The sequence below is a fragment of the Zalophus californianus genome, chromosome 6 (genome assembly GCF_009762305.2).
Source record: "Zalophus californianus isolate mZalCal1 chromosome 6, mZalCal1.pri.v2, whole genome shotgun sequence".
Classification (NCBI taxonomy): Eukaryota; Metazoa; Chordata; class Mammalia; order Carnivora; family Otariidae; genus Zalophus; species Zalophus californianus.
Genome location: NC_045600.1, coordinates 29653328 through 29674666, shown reverse-complemented (window position 1 = coordinate 29674666; position 21339 = coordinate 29653328). Strand labels below are relative to the sequence as shown.

General features: G+C 42.3%; 1 protein-coding gene across 20 annotated transcripts in view; it reads left to right on the top strand.

Moving 5' to 3' along the window:
• SIPA1L1 (signal induced proliferation associated 1 like 1) overlaps positions 1-21339 on the top strand; it is a 468863-nt gene that overhangs the window by 326751 nt on the left and 120773 nt on the right. For all 20 annotated transcript variants that reach the window (XM_027568806.2, XM_027568796.2, XM_027568799.2 and 17 more), the window contains one exon: positions 3061-4861. In XM_027568806.2, the coding sequence (XP_027424607.1) occupies positions 3364-4861 (1498 nt within the window). In that variant the 5' untranslated portion in view covers positions 3061-3363. The remainder of the gene's footprint in view (positions 1-3060; positions 4862-21339) is intronic.

Here is a 21339-nt window from a genome sequence, read left to right as displayed (position 1 = left end):
GACATTATCAGGAAAGGACGGTGGGTTACATTGTGATAGGCCTTGAGTGATGAAAAGACTTTCAACCAGTGGGATTTGAATGTGTCTTCTCATTTTCTGATAGAATTGCAGGAAGTCACTGAACTAAACAGTGGGTTGGTATTCTTGCTAAATGGGTCTAACATAGATGCAAGTAGTAGTACCTAGAGGTGGAAAACTAAATGTGTACCAAGGAAATTTCTGTATCGCTTACTCTTTCAACAGATGGAGGTGATGTGCTCTAAATTAATACTGTTCTCCTATTTAAATCTATTGCTTTTTACTGTATTTAATGATGTTTAAGCAGGTTTGCTGATAATTAAGGGAATTGCTAATAATTGTCAGCATATGTTTGCTTTTCTCTAGACCCTAAGGAATAAGTTTTAGGTGTTACCGATCTGTCATAATATTACACACATGGTTGACATCTTTATTTTTGACTAGTTTAACAAATGCAAAACATACATATATTTCTACATACACTAGCATCTGTCCAAAGTTCATATTGCACTGAAAGGGGTTTGATGCTATGCTATAAACAAGGATGGGGAGAAAGAGAGGGAGGTGGGGCAGGGAGGGAATGAGAATAGTAAAGAAGGTCCTATGACAGAAAAAAAAACCAACCTGTTATTTAACTTAGTGTCTGTCTTCAACTCCTCAGTTTTTACAGGTCATTAAACTGTGGGCACGCTCTCTCCCTATGTGCCCATCGATGTTTTGAAATTAAAAGAAAACATTGCATTGTTTTATAAGATGTAGCAGAAGTCTTGGCATTTCTTTCAAACTGCAAAAAAAAATTTATGAAATATAAGATTTATAAAAATTCATTAAAAAATCTAGGAAGGCTTTGACTTGAGATGGTTCTGAAGAGGAGGTCTGTAGTAGAGACAGCCAAGCCTGGGCATTTCCAAGTCAGTTCTATTTATTGTGTTTTAGTGCTGGCTTTCAGTTTCCTCCTACAATGGATACAACTTCACATATCCTAAAAAAGACAGTTCTCCCACAAACTATTTTCTAAGGGAAATGAAACGCGACAAGACTGTCTTTATCCCAGTGGCATTAGTGTGTTGGCCTTTTGGAGACTGAAACCTCTGGGAATAGATTTATTTGGATTTCTGTGAGCTTGTAAGAAATGTTGAAAACATCTGATTTTTATAAGAATCTACTTGGAATTGTTCTTTTTGCTAGGGTATTCTTTGTTTGAAAGATATTTCATTGAAATCAACACCCCACCTCCCACCCCCCACCCCAGTTACAAAACAGCTCATAAATTCTAGCTTTGGTTGTCTAAAGATTTTTTTCTTTGGAGATGGGCTGGAGGTTACTTTGCATTTTGGCTCAGTTGGCTGGTTTTCCTCCCGTTTTCTGTGGAGCACTTCTCGAACCTCAGCTGCAGCCACATGTGCTGCCCCTCTGCCTCTGGAAGCAACAGTTAGCACGTTCTTCCACTTGAAGGCTTGCAGTTCAAGAGGAGCACGCGACGTTTTGAATTGTAAAGGAAATCAGAGCAATCTGAGGGCAGAAGTATCTAGAGAGCTCAAAAGCCAGGTTTAATTAGGTAGCGGTGCAAAGCCTCTATCCCCTTCACAAAAGCGGGGGGAGGGGGGAGGGGAGAGGGGAAGAGGAGCCAGAGTGAAAACAATTGGCGTTTCTGGGCCCGGCTGCCCGGCCCGGCCCCTGAGCCCAGCTGGAGCTCAGCCGGCCCTGCATTCTGCAGGCAGCCCGCAGTTTCTGAAACTCCCCTAAATGTTCCAGCCTTTAAATAGCAGCGAGCCTTCTAAAATGATGCTGCGTACTGCAAGAGAAATTAAAGCGGCTGCCTCGGAGGCAGGAGGCCGACTAGCGAGCTGCTTAATTATCGTGGAAGTAAGTGCTTGTTACCGCCGAGCGGAGTGCAGCGAGCGCGGGTCGTCCTCGGGGTGTCAGCCGTGATTTGTAGACAATGCAGCCCTGTCAGCGCAGTGCTGGTTCAGCAGCATCCTTCCAAACATGGATTTGGCAAGAATTTAAAGGCCACCTCTTGTGTAATTTGTGGAGCCTGGAAAAGGGTCCTCTGCCTTTATTTTCAGGATGTGCGCAACCATGCGGGGTTTTGTACTCAGAATGTGTGCCTCTTGCCTCCTGACTGACGGGCTCGCAAGGAAGTTGGTGCTCTTCACCCGTCACCTGCAAGGATGCTAACACTCCTCTGTCGTCTGTTGGGGAAAATATGGAGAGGTCTGTCCAGAGCAGCGTTTTGTTTCTGCTGTCTTCATAAATCGGCACCGGAGGGTGGGGGAGGATGCAATGCGTAAGGAAATGCAGGCGTTTTGTTAATTAGCGGAATATTTCTAGCTTCAAAAGTAGACTAAAGAGAGCTGGGGAAGAGGTGGTGGTGAATGCGGGATTCATCCTGAGATATTCCTCGTGGGGGTAAGTAATAAAGTGAGGGCAATACAGAGGAGTGCTAATGGATGTAATGGCTCCGGGAAAACCCTGTTTATTTTCTCTCTATTGTATTTGCTCTTGCCAACTCTGTTAAGCGTTTGTAAAGAAACCGAAAAAGCAAGCAGGGTTTTGAAAGATGAAAGATATTAAAAAGTGAGTGTTGCAATGTACTGGATGACATGATTCTTAGTCTTGTTTAAAAACTGACTATACGTTGCTCTAATTAGTGAACTCTGCTGGTCATGTTTCGAACTTCTGGTCGGCACAGTGGTTCGTGATGTTCTACGTTATTGGAGGTCACTGGAGCCTGTACTTGGTCCGCACTTGGGGTAGGAGCCTTGATGTCTCGGGACAAAGTCCCCACCCCCTCCTATTACATGAAATTAGTTCAGTGAAGCTAACGTATTAAGTCTTTCAAAATATGTATCATTTGATTTTATTCAGTGCTTTCACTTTCTTTCAAACCTGCTTTACCAAAAAGATGGGCTGTGAACTATGACCCACAGTCCATTATTGGGTTTTTTATTTTCATGTGTCTGGTTTTAGCAATTGCATATTTATTTTTAGAGGTATTTATCAAATGCTAATTCTAATTGTCGTCCTTCTCTCTTTTAGAGAAAGCATGGGATTGTGGCAGTCACAGAGTCCCAGTAATACAAGTTCCATTCAGTTTTTTCTGAAAGAAAGCTGTCTGTGAAAGCCAAGCAAAGGGAACCATTGTGGATTATAATGTTTTGAAGATCTGGATTTTCAGAGGTTTGGAAATAAGGCGTCATTTCACCTTTTAAATGAAAAAGATTAAGATCTCATGCAACTGCTGTATATTCTGGAAGCCGTTCTCCAAAAGGGAAGTGCACATTTAAAACTTAGCTATGATGGTCCTTTGTGCAGGGATTTGAGTCTGATTGCTTCTCCATCATGACCAGCCTGAAACGGTCACAGACAGAGCGGCCCGCTGTCCCCGAAAGGGCCTCGGTTGTCGCCACGGATGGCGCCCCCAAAGTCCACACCGACGACTTCTACATGCGGCGCTTCAGGTCCCAGAATGGCAGCTTAGGGTCCTCAGTCATGGCTCCGGTAGGGCCCCCCCGAAGTGAAGGTTCTCACCATATAACCTCCACCCCCGGAGTCCCCAAGATGGGGGTTAGGGCTAGGATTGCAGATTGGCCCCCACGAAAGGAAAACGTCAAAGAATCTAGCCGTTCAAGCCAGGAAGTAGAAACCTCAAGTTGCCTTGAGAGCCTGTCCTCCAAAAGCAGTCCTGTGAGTCAGGGAAGTTCTGTGAGCCTCAATTCCAGTGACTCAGCCATGCTGAAGAGCATACAGAACACGCTGAGAAACAAGACGAGGCCGGCGGAGGGCATGGACTGCAGGTTTCTGCTGCCCGAAGCCTACCCCAGCTCCCCCAGGAAGGCTCTCCGCCGGGTCCGGCAACGGAGCAATAGTGACATCACCATAAGCGAGCTCGACGTGGATAGCTTCGATGAATGTGCCTCGCCCACCTACAAGACTGGGCCGTCTCTGCACAGGGAATACGGTAGCACCTCCTCAATTGACAAGCAGGGAACGTCTGGGGAAAGCTTCTTCGATCTGCTGAAGGGCTACAAAGACGACAAGTCTGATCGAGGTCCAACTCCGACCAAGCTCAGCGACTTCCTCATCACTGGTGGGGGCAAGGGCTCCGGTTTCTCTCTGGATGTTATCGACGGGCCCATCTCCCAGAGAGACAACCTCAGGCTCTTTAAGGAAAGGGAAAAACCACTCAAGCGCCGCTCCAAGTCCGAAACCGGAGACTCGTCCATTTTTCGGAAATTACGCAATGCCAAAGGTGAGGAACTTGGGAAGTCATCGGATCTGGAAGATAACCGGTCGGAAGACTCTGTCAGGCCCTGGACGTGCCCAAAGTGCTTTGCTCACTACGATGTCCAGAGTATATTATTTGACTTGAATGAGGCGATTATGAACAGGCACAATGTTATCAAGAGGAGAAACACCACCACGGGGGCATCGGCCGCTGCCGTGGCCTCCCTGGTCTCGGGGCCTTTGTCCCACTCGGCCAGTTTTAGCTCCCCGATGGGCAGCACGGAGGACCTGAATTCCAAGGGGAGCCTCGGCATGGACCAGGGAGACGATAAGAGCAATGAGCTGGTACTGAGCTGTCCGTATTTTCGGAACGAGATCGGTGGAGAAGGTGAAAGGAAGATCAGCCTGTCAAAATCAAATTCTGGTTCCTTTAGTGGGTGTGAAAGTGCCTCCTTTGAGTCCACGCTGAGTTCCCATTGCACAAACGCAGGAGTGGCCGTACTTGAGGTGCCCAAGGACAGCCTCGTGCTGCACCTGGACAGGGTGAAGAGGTACATCGTGGAGCACGTGGATCTGGGCGCGTACTATTACAGGAAATTCTTCTATCAGAAGGGTGAGTGGAGATCCTGTAGCATGATGGATAAGATAGTTAAATGTATTTGCTACCATTTATGTCTTTTTGTGTTTTTGAGTTACTTTCTCCTCTCAGGCATAAAAATGTATAATATTAATAGTTTTTTAAATTTAGTGGATGAAATTGGAGTCTTTGTATAAAAGACTTGCTCTCTTACCCTGAGAGATAAATGCCATAAAGTTGAAAATATTTTAAAGATAGCTTTTTTTTTTTTAAGGACTACAAAAACAATGCTGCCTTTCTTAGCACTTTTATAGTTAGTACAGAACCATTTCTTTTCTGCCTCAATGTTCTTTGGTAAATGGGACTTACACATTCCTATCCTTTTGATGGGAATTTTAGTGAACATTGATTACATTATTTGACAAAAGTCGCAGAGCCAATAAGTCTCAGGCAGGAGTCAAATCTAGGTCTTATAGAATGGGGTAGAAAAAGGGCTGAAGGGATCAGTACCCTTAACATGTTGGTGACTTCCTTTCTAGTGTTTTCTGTTTTGTGTGTGTGGCGGGGGGAAGGATATATATTTTTGGATTGTACTTTATGTATGTTTTATCTCCTTTTAAGAAAGGCCCTGGGATTTACTGAACAATAAGTAGTTTAAACGAAGTCTTCAATCTAATAATGTTTTTGAGCCACGTTATTCATTGAAGAGTGAGCTTAAGTCCCCAAGTGCCCCAGCTGAGAAACAGGCTGCTCCCCAGGGAAGAACCTACGCTGTGGCCCGTTAGCTAGCTCAGGGGTCTCCACAGCCTGACTGAGTGGTCCCCCGGACGCAAAGTGCTAGAGCAGTTTGACTTTACACATACTGCTTCGGTGTTTTTGAATCTTACTTAGACTTCTTCCAAATGAAGTTCCACTTCTAGTGTTCCTGGTAGCTGTATTACATTGTTCACATTAGAATAAAACTTATCCTAAGGTCATTACACGATAGACTGTATTCACAAGGGTTTATTGACCGTAAGAATCTTGTCTTGTTGCTAAGTATCCATGTCTTCTAAATGTCTGTCATAAGTACTTGACAACATGATAATGAAAATCCCATTTCCATTTTTAAGCAGTCGATGTTTTCTCAATAATTTTATGGAGTTCTGATTTTAGAAATCACCTTTTCCTTATATACTGTCCTATATACCTTGACAAGGCTTCTCAGTGTTGCCATCTTGGCATTTGGGCCCGGATACTTCTTTGTTGGAGGGGGCTGTCCTGTGTGCACTGTAGGATCAGATTAGCAGCAGCCCTGCCCTCTACACCCTAAATGCCAGTAGGTACCCCTCCCCCAGTTGTGACAACCGGAAATGTCTGCAGGCATTGCCAAATAAATGACTCTTGGGAGGTAAAGTGGCATCTAGCTGAGAACCCCTGCTTTATTGTACCTGGGGACATTATCCACAGGTGTTCCTAAGCTGTCTGTTGGTGGGGGCCATCTTGCTAAAAACAGACACATTAAGAACATATTGGTTATAATTTTACTTATATAGTAGTGGGCACTTTATCTATTAGGCAGTATAATATTAACGAACAATTTGGAGCACTTATTATGTACCAGGAACTTTTAGTGTTTCCTATGCCCTGCATTTTTCTCCTTTCAACCTCAAAATGCCCTCTGAGGTAGGGTGCCGTCCGTGATGGCATTTCCCAGATGAGAAGACAGGGGCTTACAGGTTAAGTGGACGTAAGTGGAGCTAGTCTTGTGAGAGCCCGGATTCCACTTCTGCTGTGTCTCACCGGCGTCGTGTTCTTAACCACTGTGCTCTTCTCTCTGCTGTGTTAGACTGAAGGGAAAGAGTATGTTTTTATGTTTAAATCTGGTAGAAATTTGTATGGCATAAAAAATTTGGACATCTATATTCCAGAGGAATCCAGCTTAGATCATAACACTTCATAAATTTAAAAGCCGCTAATCCAAAGTCATTTCTAATTTGAAGCGTGGAAAATACCCTCTTATGCAGCATAATTGGAACTGGGTTAATTGAAAATACCAGTTAAAAGTAGGGAATCTTTAAAAGTTATACATGCCCAGTATATTTTATTTTCAGTAAAATATGTAAGAATGTACTTGCCAAACTCTTGTGAGGCCGAGGGTTTTTCTTTACGAGTGATCGTACTATTGGAATTTGCTGTTGTATGAACAGTGTAAGACTGTAAGAGCTACAGCAGCCCCTAGCAGAGCCATCCAGTCTTACAGAATCTTAGGTTTCATTTTATTCTCCTTTTTCATAGTTGTCTTGCCCACATCTCATCTAATAGCTTTCTTTTTAGTGACTTGCTTTTATTAAGTCTTTCTAAAGCCTTCAGCTTAGTTTTTAATAGAAACAAGATTTATCTTTAATACTTGTATTCCATCAGCTTTCATAATATTTAATTAAATTTCATAATTACAATAACAACTGGCATAAACAGGTTTGGGAAGACACCGCCTGACTCTGTCAGCATGAAGTCCAGCTGGTGGGGACAAAGTGTGTGTGGCCCTGGAGAGGGCCTGCCTGTGTCCTTGGGCATTCGTCATTGTGCTTTACAGAGGGAACTCAGAGCAATAGTTAATTCAGGAAGTTGGTCCAGTGGGAAGCGGTTTCAGAGTGCCTGCTGTGTTTTCTTGGGCCACACAACTTAGAATTTTCAAATCAGGCAGGTCATTTGTCACAGTATGATAATAAACAACAAATTATGGCTCTGAGTAACCTCATTTGAAGCTGAAATGAAGCCCCCTAAAGTATAACTGTATACTTGAAAAGTTAGATATCTGTACTTAGTCACCATATAGGATATGGTTAAACAAAATATTATAATTTTTACTCTACAACTTGGTTCACTGAGATTCATGGGCCAACTCCTTTTTTCCTGATCAGAAACTGAAAGCGAGTCCTCTTGTTGAAGGAGTACGTCGCTGTCAGGTGCATCAGGGTGTAACGCTACTGGCCTGGCTGTCAGTTCAGCCTCTTCATGACCAGATACTTGGCATTCTGCTCTTTAATGCATTCCTGACTTCACTGTGGCTAAGTCTGGGGGTGGGGTTGGGGGGGAACTCCCTTTCTTCAAGTATACTCTGCAGTCAACATTATATGTAAAATTTATATTGGGCTCGTGAAACTGCAGTCCCTCTCTGATATCATACTGTTGTTATGCAGGTCATTATTTTGAGAATTTAGAGTACAGAGGATATCTGACTACACCATGTAAGCCCACTGTTTGCACTTATTAAAATAAGCACCACACCATCAAGGTTCTGCTCTCCACCCCTTTCTCTTGACCGCTCCCCTTTGCTGGTTTGCTAGCGTGCTGGACACTCATACAAGGTTCAAGGACAGGAATAATACAGTTAACATTTATTGTGTCCTTACCTGGTGTTTTATGTGGACTTCCTCACTTAACGCTCTCAGGACCCCGAGGCGAAGCGGTCATCGTGATGAGTGCAAGTGATGCAACCACAGCCTTCCTAGAGAGACCCAAACCAGGCAGAAGGATAGCATTAACATTAATAGGGTCATCTCCCCTTGACTCCATATATGTATTTTGTGTTTAGTTTTTATTTAGATAGTCACTGTGATGGAAGTACCCACAAAGTTTGTAAGTGGAGAAAACTGTTAAAGTTACGATGTTACCTAGAGCCACCATGGCTTGTTTAGGAGGAAACTTTGCTAGCCTTTGCTCACCTCACTTTCTGTGGCTGTACAGGACTTCTCCAATTTTTGCTCTGAGTGTGCAGTTGTCTGTGAGTCCCATTCAGAGTGATATGTTTGTGGAAGAGCGGGGCCCACGGTCTTGGCAGTGGTGTTTGTTGCTCCATTGGTCTAGAGTGTTGATAGGCTGGTCTCTACGCCAGGTGGGGTGTCTCTCTCAAAGTTACTGGAGATGCTGTGTCAGCGACAGTCCTCTCCCTACTGCCCAGTGGCGGGAAGAAACTGCCATTATGTGCTCTGAAGCTCATCTGAGACTAGTTTCCCACTCCTAATGCTTGTATATCTAATTATTCTTCTGATAATGTTAACCATCAGATTTGATTCTGTTCAGAGGCACACACGTGTGTACACACGCACACACACACCCCAATTCCAGCAGTGTGCTGGGCCCCAGAACTATCACTTGATAGTTGGATTTCAGTTACTCTTGTAATGTCCAGTTTTCTTGATAAGAGGGTGAGAGGTAAATAATCAGCCATCTTTAGCATCATTTCTTCAGAATATATGCCTTAACTTCATGTGTACTTGGAAGTGACAGTGTTAGCAGTCTGATCTAGTCTCAGTTTTGCTATCAAGAGCTGGTCTTGAAGCTCGAGTTTGTTAGATGAGGTCAAGTAGCTGTTGTGAAGTTTAGTGGATTATACTGTGGTATGTATGGATCATCAGGGAACACCATCCAGCTAAGCTTATTTGGAAAATCTGTGTTTAGTTTGTTTGTTAATCCTCCTATAAGTACTGCAACATTAAACTTGAGAAAGTTGGGTTGTCTTATAGTTCAGAGTTCTTTACGGATAATTATGCTATTTAGTGTTTTGATGTGGACAGTTTTATTTTTCGGGGAGGTGGTAAGCCAACAAGTCCGCTTCACTGAACCATGCTGTGCTCTGTGTTCCTGAACTTAACAGCTAATTTTGGCCAACATTAATAGGGAAGGATTTTATACATGCATAGTAATTCATTGTTCTCATACCCTTGTTTTTTATTTTTCACTGAGATCACGTAAACCGTATATGATTGGCTTGAAGGTAGCTCTCTACTCAGGTAGCCCTTTCAGGGAGATTTTGGGCACTAAATACCTTCTTGAGCTAACCAGGAGTGTGATTTGCTACCGTCTTTTTATCTGCCCAGGGCTTCCAGAAGCAAGGAGGCCATTAGGTATGGAGGTTTGCATGTTTGCTCCTTTGAAAACAGTCTTCTTCTTCTTTCTCGGCTGTGATCTCCTGAATTTTAAAACTGATGATCTGGACTCTGATCTGTAAGGCATTCAGGATGCCATATTGCCTGAACCACCTCAACCCAGGTTTGTGGAAGTTGGTTAAAAGGGTATGTGCCTTAGCTGTTCCTCCCTCTTGTTTTATTTTTAAATCAAGATAAACCTCAGAGGTCGCATTTGTGCAAACACTACACTTTATTCAAGGTCATCTTTTTAAGATCCAGTCATATAAAAACAGAATTTGTTGTTGCAATAGAATTGGTGATGAAGCGTTGCCCACTATGTCATTCTTTAGCCCCTTTGGAAAGTTCCATGTGAGAAATTTGTTTTAGGATGTGATGCCAGGACTTGTTTTCTGGTAGCTACTGAATGCCTGCTCTCTGGTGATAGGTGTGCTTTATTGGTTTGCTGCTTTTGTTGACTGTGTCTCCTGTTTTACTTCAGCTCCCACAACCACGTTTGATTCTCAACTATGCAACCTTCATTATTAACAAATTGTTTCCACTTGCAGCTTTTATTTCTAGTTCATCAGCATGATTTATATATTTCCTTTATAATTAATGACCTAAAAAAATTCTCTTTGGAAAAGGTAATTAGCATACATACACTTCTTTCCAAGGCTTTCTCCTCTTTCCTTTCTTTTCTATCTTTTCTTTCCCTTCTTTCTCTTTCCAGTGCAGGACTTGAACTTGCGACCCTGAGATCAAGACCCTGAGATAAGACTGAGCTGAGATCAAGAGTTGGAAGGCTATCTTTCTCACCAGCTGTCTGTCCCCTGCTTCCACCTGGATGGCTGTCGAGTTGACAACTCAAAGCCATGCATACAAACGTTGACTTCTTAGTTTTTCCTCCCTAAACAAGTCTCCCTCATCACTGCCCTCTTGCTGTAAGTGCCACTGGTATCATCAGTTACTTGGTTTTGAAGCACTGAAGCCTCTTCGATGCCTCTCTCCCCTTGTTGTCCACCTCCGATCAGTTGGGAGGGCCCCTTGAGTCTACCTTCAGATTGCTGCTAACTGCCTGTTCTGTCCTGTTCCAGTGCTATAGCTGTAGACCCTCGTTGCCGCTTACCCAAGTTCTAGCATAGGTGTCTTAGTCTCTTCATCTCTAGTCTGCTGTACTCAAAATCCAACCTCTTGCCTTTGCCAAATATAATCCAACCTTGCAATAGTAAGGTAAATTTAAACATAAACATAAACTTATGTTATATCATAAACTTAATCCTGAAACAAATATGTAAGTTGAGTCCTCTGAGAAGCCGATGTTGAGACAGTATAGGCTTTCAAGTGGTTTGTTTGGGGCTTGGGGGTGATGCCTGGGACAGAAAAAAAGAGGGAAGAAGCAGAATTGAGCAGGAAAGTCTTCAGTCCCTGATGCAGATGTGACCCCTGAAAGGAAAAGAGCAGAATTGGACACAGGGAGCCTCAAATCACGATGCAGATCTAACAAAGTCCTAGTCAATACAGTGGTGTGAAGAGTAAGCTTTAGAGGAGTCCCGTGTTGGGCAATAATGTCCAGGCCCTCTCTGCCCCAGCATGCTCAGTTTGTGGATGGGGGCTGTCCAGGAAGAGAGTGGCTGGGTTGGAAAACTGTAGCAGATCCAAAGAAGCTACAGCCAGAGACTTTCAACTAATTGCATTTCTTGTGGCTGAATCGGTTGGCAAGCCCTTTCTGGACGGGAGACCCAAGTGTTGTATGTCCATGGCTGCCAGATAGGCATGAATGCCTACATCATGCTTGGTGAGGTGTGGGGCACTGGAATGGTAAGCGAAACAGACCACTCTCATGGAGGGCGAAGGACACTGACAGTAAACAAGTCACACAAAAGTATACATATGCTTACTATAAAAATTAATAATACAGAAGTGGAGAAAGTAATCCTTCTCCTAATTCCAATAATTTGACTTATAATCTTCTACATCTTACACACAAAATCATTATCCTATTTAGTCTTAACAAGAGTGTTCTCATGTTTTTAAAATAGTTTTAAAAATCAACAAGTAGAGGCGCCCCAGCTGGCTCAGCGGGTTGAGCATCAACTCTTGGTTTCAGCTCAGGTCATGATCTCATGGTCCTGAGATAGAGCTTGGAGTTGGGCTCTGTGCTCAGTGGGAAGTCTGTTGGAGATTCTTTCCCTCTCCCTCCCCCCCCACTCACATGGGGCCCATTCTCTCTCTAAAAATATATAAATTAAAAAAAAAAGTCAACAAGTACACATGGGGCACCTGGCTGGCTCAGCCCGTACAGCATGTAACCCTTGATCTAGGGGTTATGAGCTCAAGCCCCACGTTGGCATAGAGCTTACTAGGGAAAAAAGTACATATTTATATCTTCATTCACTAAATAGTATTGATTAAGCATCTACTCTGTACCATCTGCTGTGCCTGACAGAAGTGCATGCACCTGTCTTCCTAGTGTTTGAAGTCTGCCATTGGTGCTCTTGAGACAAACGAGAAACATTTGAGCGTTATGAGAAATAATTGAGAATCATGAGACATAATTCAACCATTATATTTTTTTCTGAATAGTTTTAAAAACCTACAATTTATTTTTTCCCCCCTTTCTGGAGTCCATTTAGATGGATGGTGGAACTTCTGAATTTATCCTCTGTGCTCTTCTGTTTTAATTTCAGTTTTTTGTTTCTGTTCTGTATTTATTTTATCTCCTGGACAAGGGATTGGTGTGCACCTCTCTGCATCCTCTTATTTAGGCCTTTCACTTCTGTCAGCAATTGTATATTTAATCCCCAGGATCTCATTATTTTTGTTTCCCTATAGTTATGTTTGATAATAGCTTATCCTTTTTATACCCCACATTCCTCCCATTGCTATTCATTAGAAATTTCTTCTCCTCAGTTCTTTGAATGATCTGTATCTTTTGGGTTGTATTTTCTGTTTTCTCATTGTTCTCTCTCACGCTAATATTGGTTTTCCTTAGTTGTCTGGTGATCTTGTTTATGAACCAAGGGCTGGAGGGATCAGTGCAGGCGGCAGGCTTCCCCTCAGCGCTGTGCGTCCCTTTCCCCAGCCGGCCTTGCCGGACATGGACAGGGAGGACGGAGGGCTAGTGCCGGAACAGTAGTGCGACCTCCTAACACAGAAATGTCCCTGGAGCATGAGAGGGCAGTGACCATGGTGTAGGATGGGACCCACGTGGGTGCCAGCATGGGGCGGACTTTGTCATGCTCCATTCCCGCGAGGAGCTGCCTTTCTTCTTCCACCTCTGTGCATGCGTGTTGTGTTCTCTTCCTCTCTTACACTCTTGACGGCTCCTGCCTCTCCTGGGCCTTCCCCGAGCACTGCCCCAAGTCGCCCCGTGCCCTTGTTTCTGCACGGTGCTTCCTGTGATGCTCTGGTTCGTAACCAGTTGGAGCAGGCCTTGAAGGCCGGGACCCCAGCCTAGGCAGGCTCCGTGAATGTTCCGCAGTGAATGAATGTTCTATGCGGATATTAAGTCTAAGATTTAGTGAGTTGAGTGTGTCCCATATTATAGCATCAGGGAGAGGCCATGAGGGCCCTCTTTGTGCATGACCTGTGTTCCACTACAGACCTGAATAATATGTGGCAGTTCCTTTTCCTCTCTTTTCAGGAATGAGACCACAAACAGGTCTGTGTGTGGTCAGGGCGGTTTAGTGGTAATTAACAGGACCACCAGCTGGTCCCCACAGGCCTAGAACACCCGTATTGAGACTGAATTTTACTATTAGAACTGTATTAGACATGACCAGTAGATGCCAGAATCAGTGAGTGACAGGTGAGGAGAAGCAGGTTTTGCATAATCTCAAGTATCTCCCCGAAGGTATTTGTAAACCACAAGGAGACGGCTAGGAACTGGCAGAATGCCACCTTAATGGAGTTGAATAAGGGTCCATACCTGGGACCCCAGCAATTGATGCACTGGGAAGGTGACATCATTTTCTGTGCTCTCTTGCCCAAAGTACACACCCACAGTGCAATCATGTGAGACCACCGGGCAGACCCCAGTGGATTGGGAAATACTCTGCCACGGTCATGAAAGACGAGCAAAGAGTGAGTAGCTCTCACAGACTGCAGGGGACTAAGGAGAAATAACTTAAGTACACCATGGGTTGCTGAATGGGATTTCAGGACAAAAAAGGCACAGTGGAAACCTGTTGGAATTTGAATAAAATCTTTAGTTAATGGGATTGTCCCAGTGTGAATTTCCTGATTCTCATCATGATAATTGTGCTGTATGGAGTCACAGAAGATGTTAGCATGGGAGGAGGCTGGGTCATGGATCTATGGAACTCCCTGTACCATTTTTGCAGTTTTCTCTAAGTATAAAGTAGTGAAGATGAAAAGTAAAAAAAAAAAAACAAAAAACAACCTCCTCAGGTGTAGTCAGTTACAGTAGCTAACATAGGAGCCATCCACTTGGGAAGTGGGGTGCTTCCCCAACTTCTGTATCAAAGTGTGTCAAAATGACTGCCATGCTTGCAGATTCCCATACGCTCTTCTCTTCTCGTTGCTGAGTCAAGGGAAGAAGGGCTCTTCGGATCTATTATTTCAGTACAACTTGACACGTAATAAAAAGCCTGTCTCACCTAGCTCCAACGTGTACCTCATTATAACTTCAGACACCCAGTGAGCCCTTCATCCTGAGCTCCTAAATCAGATGCTCTGGAAATTGTTTTATTGTATCAGTTCCTTTCCTGAGCTTCTCATGGAGCCCCTCCTCTGTAAATGGAGGCCATCATCTGATCTTTGGGCAGCAAGAGATGTCTTTTTTAAGTTTCTGTATGTATGTATTTAAGAGAGGGAGAGAGCCCCCACATGAGTGGCGAGGAGGAGCAGAGGGAGAGAGAATCCTTAAGCCAGACTCCGTGTGAGCAAGGAGCCCTACACGGGGCTCCATCCACACCACCCTGAGATCATGACCTGAGCTGAAATCAAGAGTCAGATGCTTAACCGACTGAGCCACCCGGCGACCTCTAACTGCTTTCAGGTCAAGTGGAAGCAGTTGTTGGCAGAAGAGCATCAGCAGAAGCAACGTCTGCAAATGGTGTAGGCCTCCAACCAGTCTGTAGGCTGTGCTATTTTTTGAGACACACTGCATTGTCCCTGACCTCCTGGGCAGGAGTGACTTCTCCCTTGACTGCATTTCTGACTATCCCTGAGGGACATTATTCCAGATCCTTCAAAAGCATTTTTAGGTAGGAAGACCTCTTGCTGCAGTATACCCTGGTTAAGGAGGGACGAAGAGTGTTTTAAGTATAAAAAAGTTGACTTAGAGGGGCGCCTGGGTGGCTCAGTTGGTTAGGCGACTGCCTTCGGCTCAGGTCATGATCCTGGAGTCCCGGGATCGAGTCCCGCATCAGGCTCCCTGGAGTCTGCTTCTCCCTCTGACCCTCTTCCCTCTCGTGCTCTCTATCTCTCATTCTCTCTCTCTCAAATAATAAATCTTAAAAAAAAAAAAAGGTTGACTTAGAGAGTGGTGTTTCATTGTAATTTCTCTCATTTAGATGTTAAATACATTTTTTTTCCCTGAGCTGGCATTTGAATTAGTGTTGTTAACATTAAAAGTAAAGAGTTACACTAATACGCAGCCTTTTAAAGTTTTTTTTAATACTCACTGGCCATTTAAAAACCAATTACTTTTTTTTATACTTTAAAAGTCTTCCCATTATAGAAGTTACATATATTCATTACAGAAAATTGTAACTGTAGAAAATTAGAAAATTAATCTTGTGGGATTACTAGTGATCTTATTTGTTTCATCTTTTTGATACATGCCTATTCATGTTTTCAGTAAGATAGGCTCATTAGATACAATTTACAGATTTTTTTCATGATTCCATAATTGGCTGTGCCATCATTTATTTAAAGTTTTCCAGCTGCTGCAAATTCAGGTTTTCCAGTTTTTCATTATTATACATGATGTTTATATCAGATATTCCTAAGGTGGGTTTTTTTTCCCCATTTGACCTTTTTGGCAGTTGGGCAAAACTATGGTTTCACTAGAATTTTTACTCAAATTAGAATAATGTTTTTAAGTCCTTAAAATAAAATACAAAGCATATTAAAATACAATTGCAAAAGTGTTTAAAAATTTTGTGACATACCAATAAATATGTTTATTCTGTGTTAACAGAATGATCTAGTATCAGGTCTGATAACTTTCAGAGTAGTGATGAGCATAATTGACGTTTTGATATATCTGCAACAACTATTATGTGAAATACCTGTGGTTTCTTTTTGGTGTCAAAGTCACATGTAATGCTAATAGTACCGTAGTTTGTTGCCTGTTTATCATTGACAGAAATGCTACATTTTGTTTAGAAGTTGGTGAAATAAAGATACATATTTTTTTTAATTCAAGTTTGTGGCCCCCCTAATTTCTATCCATAGATAAGATTAAAAACCTCTGGCCATATGTAAATCTTGTTATGTAACTTTCCCCCCATATACCCATAATGTAGAGTCCTGTAACTCTAATGATGTGAAATTTAAAGGAACCTTGATTTTTACTGCGTGGTTGTTCTTAAGAAAGCATAGACAGAAAGGTCTGCCTGGTATGTTGAAGATTGTACAGTTGAACATTTTCTTGCCTATTTGGAATACTTATAGTTTATATTTTTGAATACTTAAACTATAGGCCCAAAACATTTTTATTTCTTTTAATCACTAGTGAGCTTGAATTTTTAAAAGCTATAATTATGGCTATTTGTCATAGATAATGACCAATAAAAATTCCCCATTTTGATTCTATTACTCTTTTTTTTAGATTTTATTTATTTGACAGAGACACAGCAACGAGAGGGAACACAAGCAGGGGGAGTGGGAGAGGGAGAAGCAGGCTTCCCGTGGGGCAGGGAGCCTGATGCGGGGCTCGATCCCAGGACCCTGGGATCATGACCGAGCCAAAGGCAGAATGCTTAACAACTGAGCCACCCAGGCACCATGATTCTATTACTCTTTATTTTTCCCTTTGTTTCAAGTAGTTTTCTTTGTGCTTTTTTCCCTTTAATCATTTTGATGCAATTTATAATGTCAGCATAACTTCATATTAAAGTTACTTGTATTGGCAAGTTATGGGGCTATTGTGGGCTGCTCAGTCACATGCTCTTTAAAGCCCCACCACTTTGTGCAATTTTGGCAAGTAGACCACCCTACTTTTTAAGAATTACCTATGGAAAAAGAATTGGAACTTCAGAGCACTCTGTACTTTGTAAGTGTGCACAATTACTCTTATGCAACAATAATTATAAGCTTAGTGGAGTGCTTTGGGACAGAATTCTGGCATGTGGCCAGTCCTGTGTAAATGTCCCCATCCATTACTCTGACCTGCTTTTGATTATGACGCAAAGTCTTGGGCTATTTAGTTCTCATGGAACCTCACCCTTAAATTAGGATGAGCCCTTTGGGGACCAGAGACTATCTGAGTGGTGCACTTCTCGAGAAAGAGCCATTCTTTAAAAAAGTTGGCCTCTTATTACCTCTACTTTGCCAAACCTGTGTTTCATTTTTTAAAAGCAGAATATGCTACTGTTGGTTTCTTTCTTTTCTTTCTTTTCTTTTCTCCTAACTTTAGATCTGTCTCTTTCTACCTTGTTATGGGAAAAATATCGGAACAACCTGGCCCCGACAGGCAGAGAGGGGCAGCTCTGCAGAAAGCATGTGGGTCCACGGCACTACGATGTAGCACACTTGTAGCCAGCAAGTAGACTGTTCTAGGAAAAAATAGCTTAAAATATTGAAAATGGGGAAATAACTGTCATTGTCAGTTCCATTCTTTGACTGCTGACATGTAGGGAGGCCCAAGTATGTCTGCTCAGCACTAGTATCATCAGGGTCCCTTCTGCAGTGACTTAAGATGTCTTTTCTAGGACAATGGAAGGGTTTTTGTTTTTCCTTCTGCACAGTCGATTGGGGGTAACCAAGATGAGAACACGACCGTTTTTTGTGACGTTAGCGTATGTTGCTATCAACAGTGCCCGCAGCAGAGTATGAATGTGACCGCTCCAGCAAGCACCGGTTTTCACTTGAGAAATGTGGATGCTAGTTTGTTAGGTGTGAGATAGTAGCTACGTTTCATTTGCTTTCTCTTTCTTTGTGTTTCTTGTGTCTATTTTCCCTATTTAAATTTCTCAGTGAACTATTTTAAAGAAACACTTTAACTTTACAAGTTATTTCTAAAAAATGTATTTTTGTTCATAATTCTGCACAGCGCAGATTCTGCTGGTCTCCCTAGAGAAATGTACAACTGAAGTATTAATATAGAGTCTGCAAATACTGTGAAGAGCAACACAGAGGATCCAAAAATTGCTGGTTGAACCCTGTAACTCCTGTGATTGTATTTTTCCCTTCCCCCTTTACAGATAAAATACCAGGCTTATCTTTTTTTTTTTTTTTTTTTTTTGCCTTGTACGCAGCTCATAACCAGGAGATGTGACTGTACTTGATCTAATTACTTGGAGCTTTGAACTACTTACTTACTACTTCCCCTTTCTCAGAATGTGAAATTATTTATTATTGTGAATGTGTCAACCAAAAATAGTTACTTATGTGGAATGTTCTAGTGATGGCAGAACTATTCATTGGCACTCTTCGTATCATCTTTGTTAAAACTCAGGAACCAGAACTAAGAACTTCAGGCTAAACGTTTGTGTTGTTAAATATGGAAAATGAGGGCAGCAGGGAATCAACCATCAATGGGTAAAATGTGAGTATCTCTCCCTTTAAACACAGTGGAGCCTTGACTTACAGCACATCAAGGAATCAAGCTCTTTTTTTGATACAAGCTCTTTATTTTTTAAAAATCTGATTTTAGATATTTTCAGAGATTTCTGATTAAGATGCTTTGATCTAAACCTTTTCTGGGAATATGAAACCGATCCAAAATCCAGTTATTCTGCACAAAATGCCGAAATTGCCCTTCTGGCCACTTTAAGCAGTTTGAGCTCAAGAAAGCTTTCTCTGTGCATGATCTGGCCACTTGATCCCTTTAGGCATCACATTTTATTAGACTTTTTTGTATTCATAATAAAATTTCAGAAACTTTTGGGAAGATAATGTTAATATAAAATGGTAAAAAATGAGCTTTGAAATCAATAGTTAAAATCATGTGTTTGAAATCTGGTACTGTTACTTGCTGGTTGTGGCTGGGCAGCGACTTATTCTCTCTAAATCACAGCTGCCACATCTGTAGAAAAGAAGGAAATACCTACATTGTCATGGTGGACACGCATATTGGATAGAATGCTTGGCAAAGTGCCTCACTTCCCCGCATTATATCATTCTAATCGAGTGTTTGCAGTATTGGTTTTTGGCATTCCATTATGCTGGCGCTAAAATGTCTTTAGTTTTGGTGGCGTAATACCTGTATTTCAACTCCTCCATGAGTCAATTTATCCACCCCTGCTTGAGTATCCAATTCCTCTTCCCTTCCCTCTCCTCCCTCAGACTTCATCATCCTGATTTCTCTCATCACAGGCTTCCAGCCTTTCTGTAAGCCTCATCTTCTGCAACTCCCCCGTTCTTGTTCCCCTTTGCCCCCTTCCATTCCTGCAAAAGACAAAGCTGATTTATGGGTCTGGTTGGAAGAGCTCTCTGCAGCTGATGGATAACTCAGCGTGCAGGTAGGTGGCTGCTAGGAGGAAGGTTCTGAGTCTACCGAGCTTGAAGGACAGGCAGAGCCAAGACTGGCCAGAAGGACCAGATAGGAGACCCCTCAAAGGCTGGTGTTTTGGTTAAAAAAAAAAAAAAAAATCATTTGTCTTGAGATCGAAGTGTAAGGACTCAGAAATTGAATTTAAGGTGATGTACTGAACATCTGGTGCCAGAGGGTTCACACTCCATTAGGATTTTGAACTGAATAAAGTTATGTTCGTATAGAGAAGGTATGTTTTTAGACCTCTGTGATCCTCAGGAGCAGGAAACAGGGACAGAACACACAAAAAACAAGGCTTTTATCATGAGAATAATTCTCACTCAAGTGGAAAGATGTTTTGAACAAGCAGTGTCTGATCATGATAGTAGTGAATTTAACACCAGAAACCAGACCAGGATTTCCATCTACCCTGATGAAACTGAAGTAGATCAAATGGACATGCTTTCTTGGAAATAATGGCTAGAGCTCTTTCTCAAGGAAAAAAAAATGGAGGTTTCTGCACAGATACACCTGTAAGTTTAAAAAATTCTTCCTAGAGTTATCAAACCAGAGATGGGTTTATTTGAAGATAGAGTCTGAAGAAAGTATTAGAAATTAATTATAATTATCTCATGGATGTTCCTCCAACTCACAAATGTACTTCTTTAGCAGCTGTGAAAAATTGCAAAAAAATATGGTCAGGATTTGATGATGCTACACATAAAACTTTTAAATGATCTTTAACCGACTGAGCCACCCAGATTTTTTCTGTCTTGTAAACATTCTTCAGTTTTATGTAGGGTTTAGTTTCTTTTCAGAATAACACTATTTTAATTTTATCTGCCAATTTATACTAAAGTGGTAGTGTTTAATATTTATATTTTTATGAATTTATATTTTTTGTGTCCTAATATTTCTGAATTTTTATATTTGATTTCAATAATTTATCTTTTGTGAATTTTTACTTTAAAACGAAGTATTGGAATTAATACACAGTAAACACTTTGATTTTGCTCCAGTGTTGTTACTTTTTAGAGGATGTCTAGATAGCATTTCATTTGAGACCTGCAGGGTGAAGGGACTTAAATAGAGCTATGGGAAGAATGTTGTAGGTAGTCTTCTAGGTAAGAAAGGGCATTTTGAAGTTTGAGCAACTGAGAAAAATTCGGTATAGCAGGTTTGGAAGGATGATGGAGCAATCTGACTTGGAACTGGAGTGACAGGCTCTCGACAGGCTGAGAGGGCCTTTGGGAAGGCATGGAAAGTATTCAAGGACCCTTGGGAAACCAGAGCATTTAAAACTTAATAGTGATGATCAGGTCTGCATCTTAGAAGGATCATCTGGCTACCGTGTGAGTGATTTGGGTAAAAGCAAACCAGTTAGAAGACCTACAAACATCCAGATAGAGGATGATGAGGGTAAGTCAGTGGCAGTGGGATGGGAAAGAAAGTAGGTAGATTTGAGAGCTAGGTAGAAGTTGGAATTCCCAGGGTCTGGCATGGGCAGCTAGGTGCATGTGGTAGTGGTTGCTGAAATTGGGACTGCAGAGGAGCTGTGCACGTTTCTGAGGATGGTAATGAGTTCATGTGTACAGATGCTCATGGACAGAGTTCCACTGGGAGGATGTGAAGATACGGGGCGGGGGGAGGGGGGTTTGAGACGTCTGTAGGGGCATCTAGACCTTTTTGAGGTGACAGTAGAAGTTCGTTCTGAGCGTGGGTGGAATTTTCACGATAGGAAGGGAAGGGCAGCAGAGTAAGAACAGCCAGAGTGGCAAAAGGACAGTGTACAGAAGGGTGGTATCTCAGAAGCCAGGAGGTAAACGTGTTTCTAGAGAAAATGATCATCCGTGCCAGATGTTAGGGGGAATTGGGGCACAATAAGGACCAAAAGTATCAATTTGTTTTCACTTGAAAGCTGTCATTGGTGGCTGTGCAGTGAGAGTTGGATTGTAGTA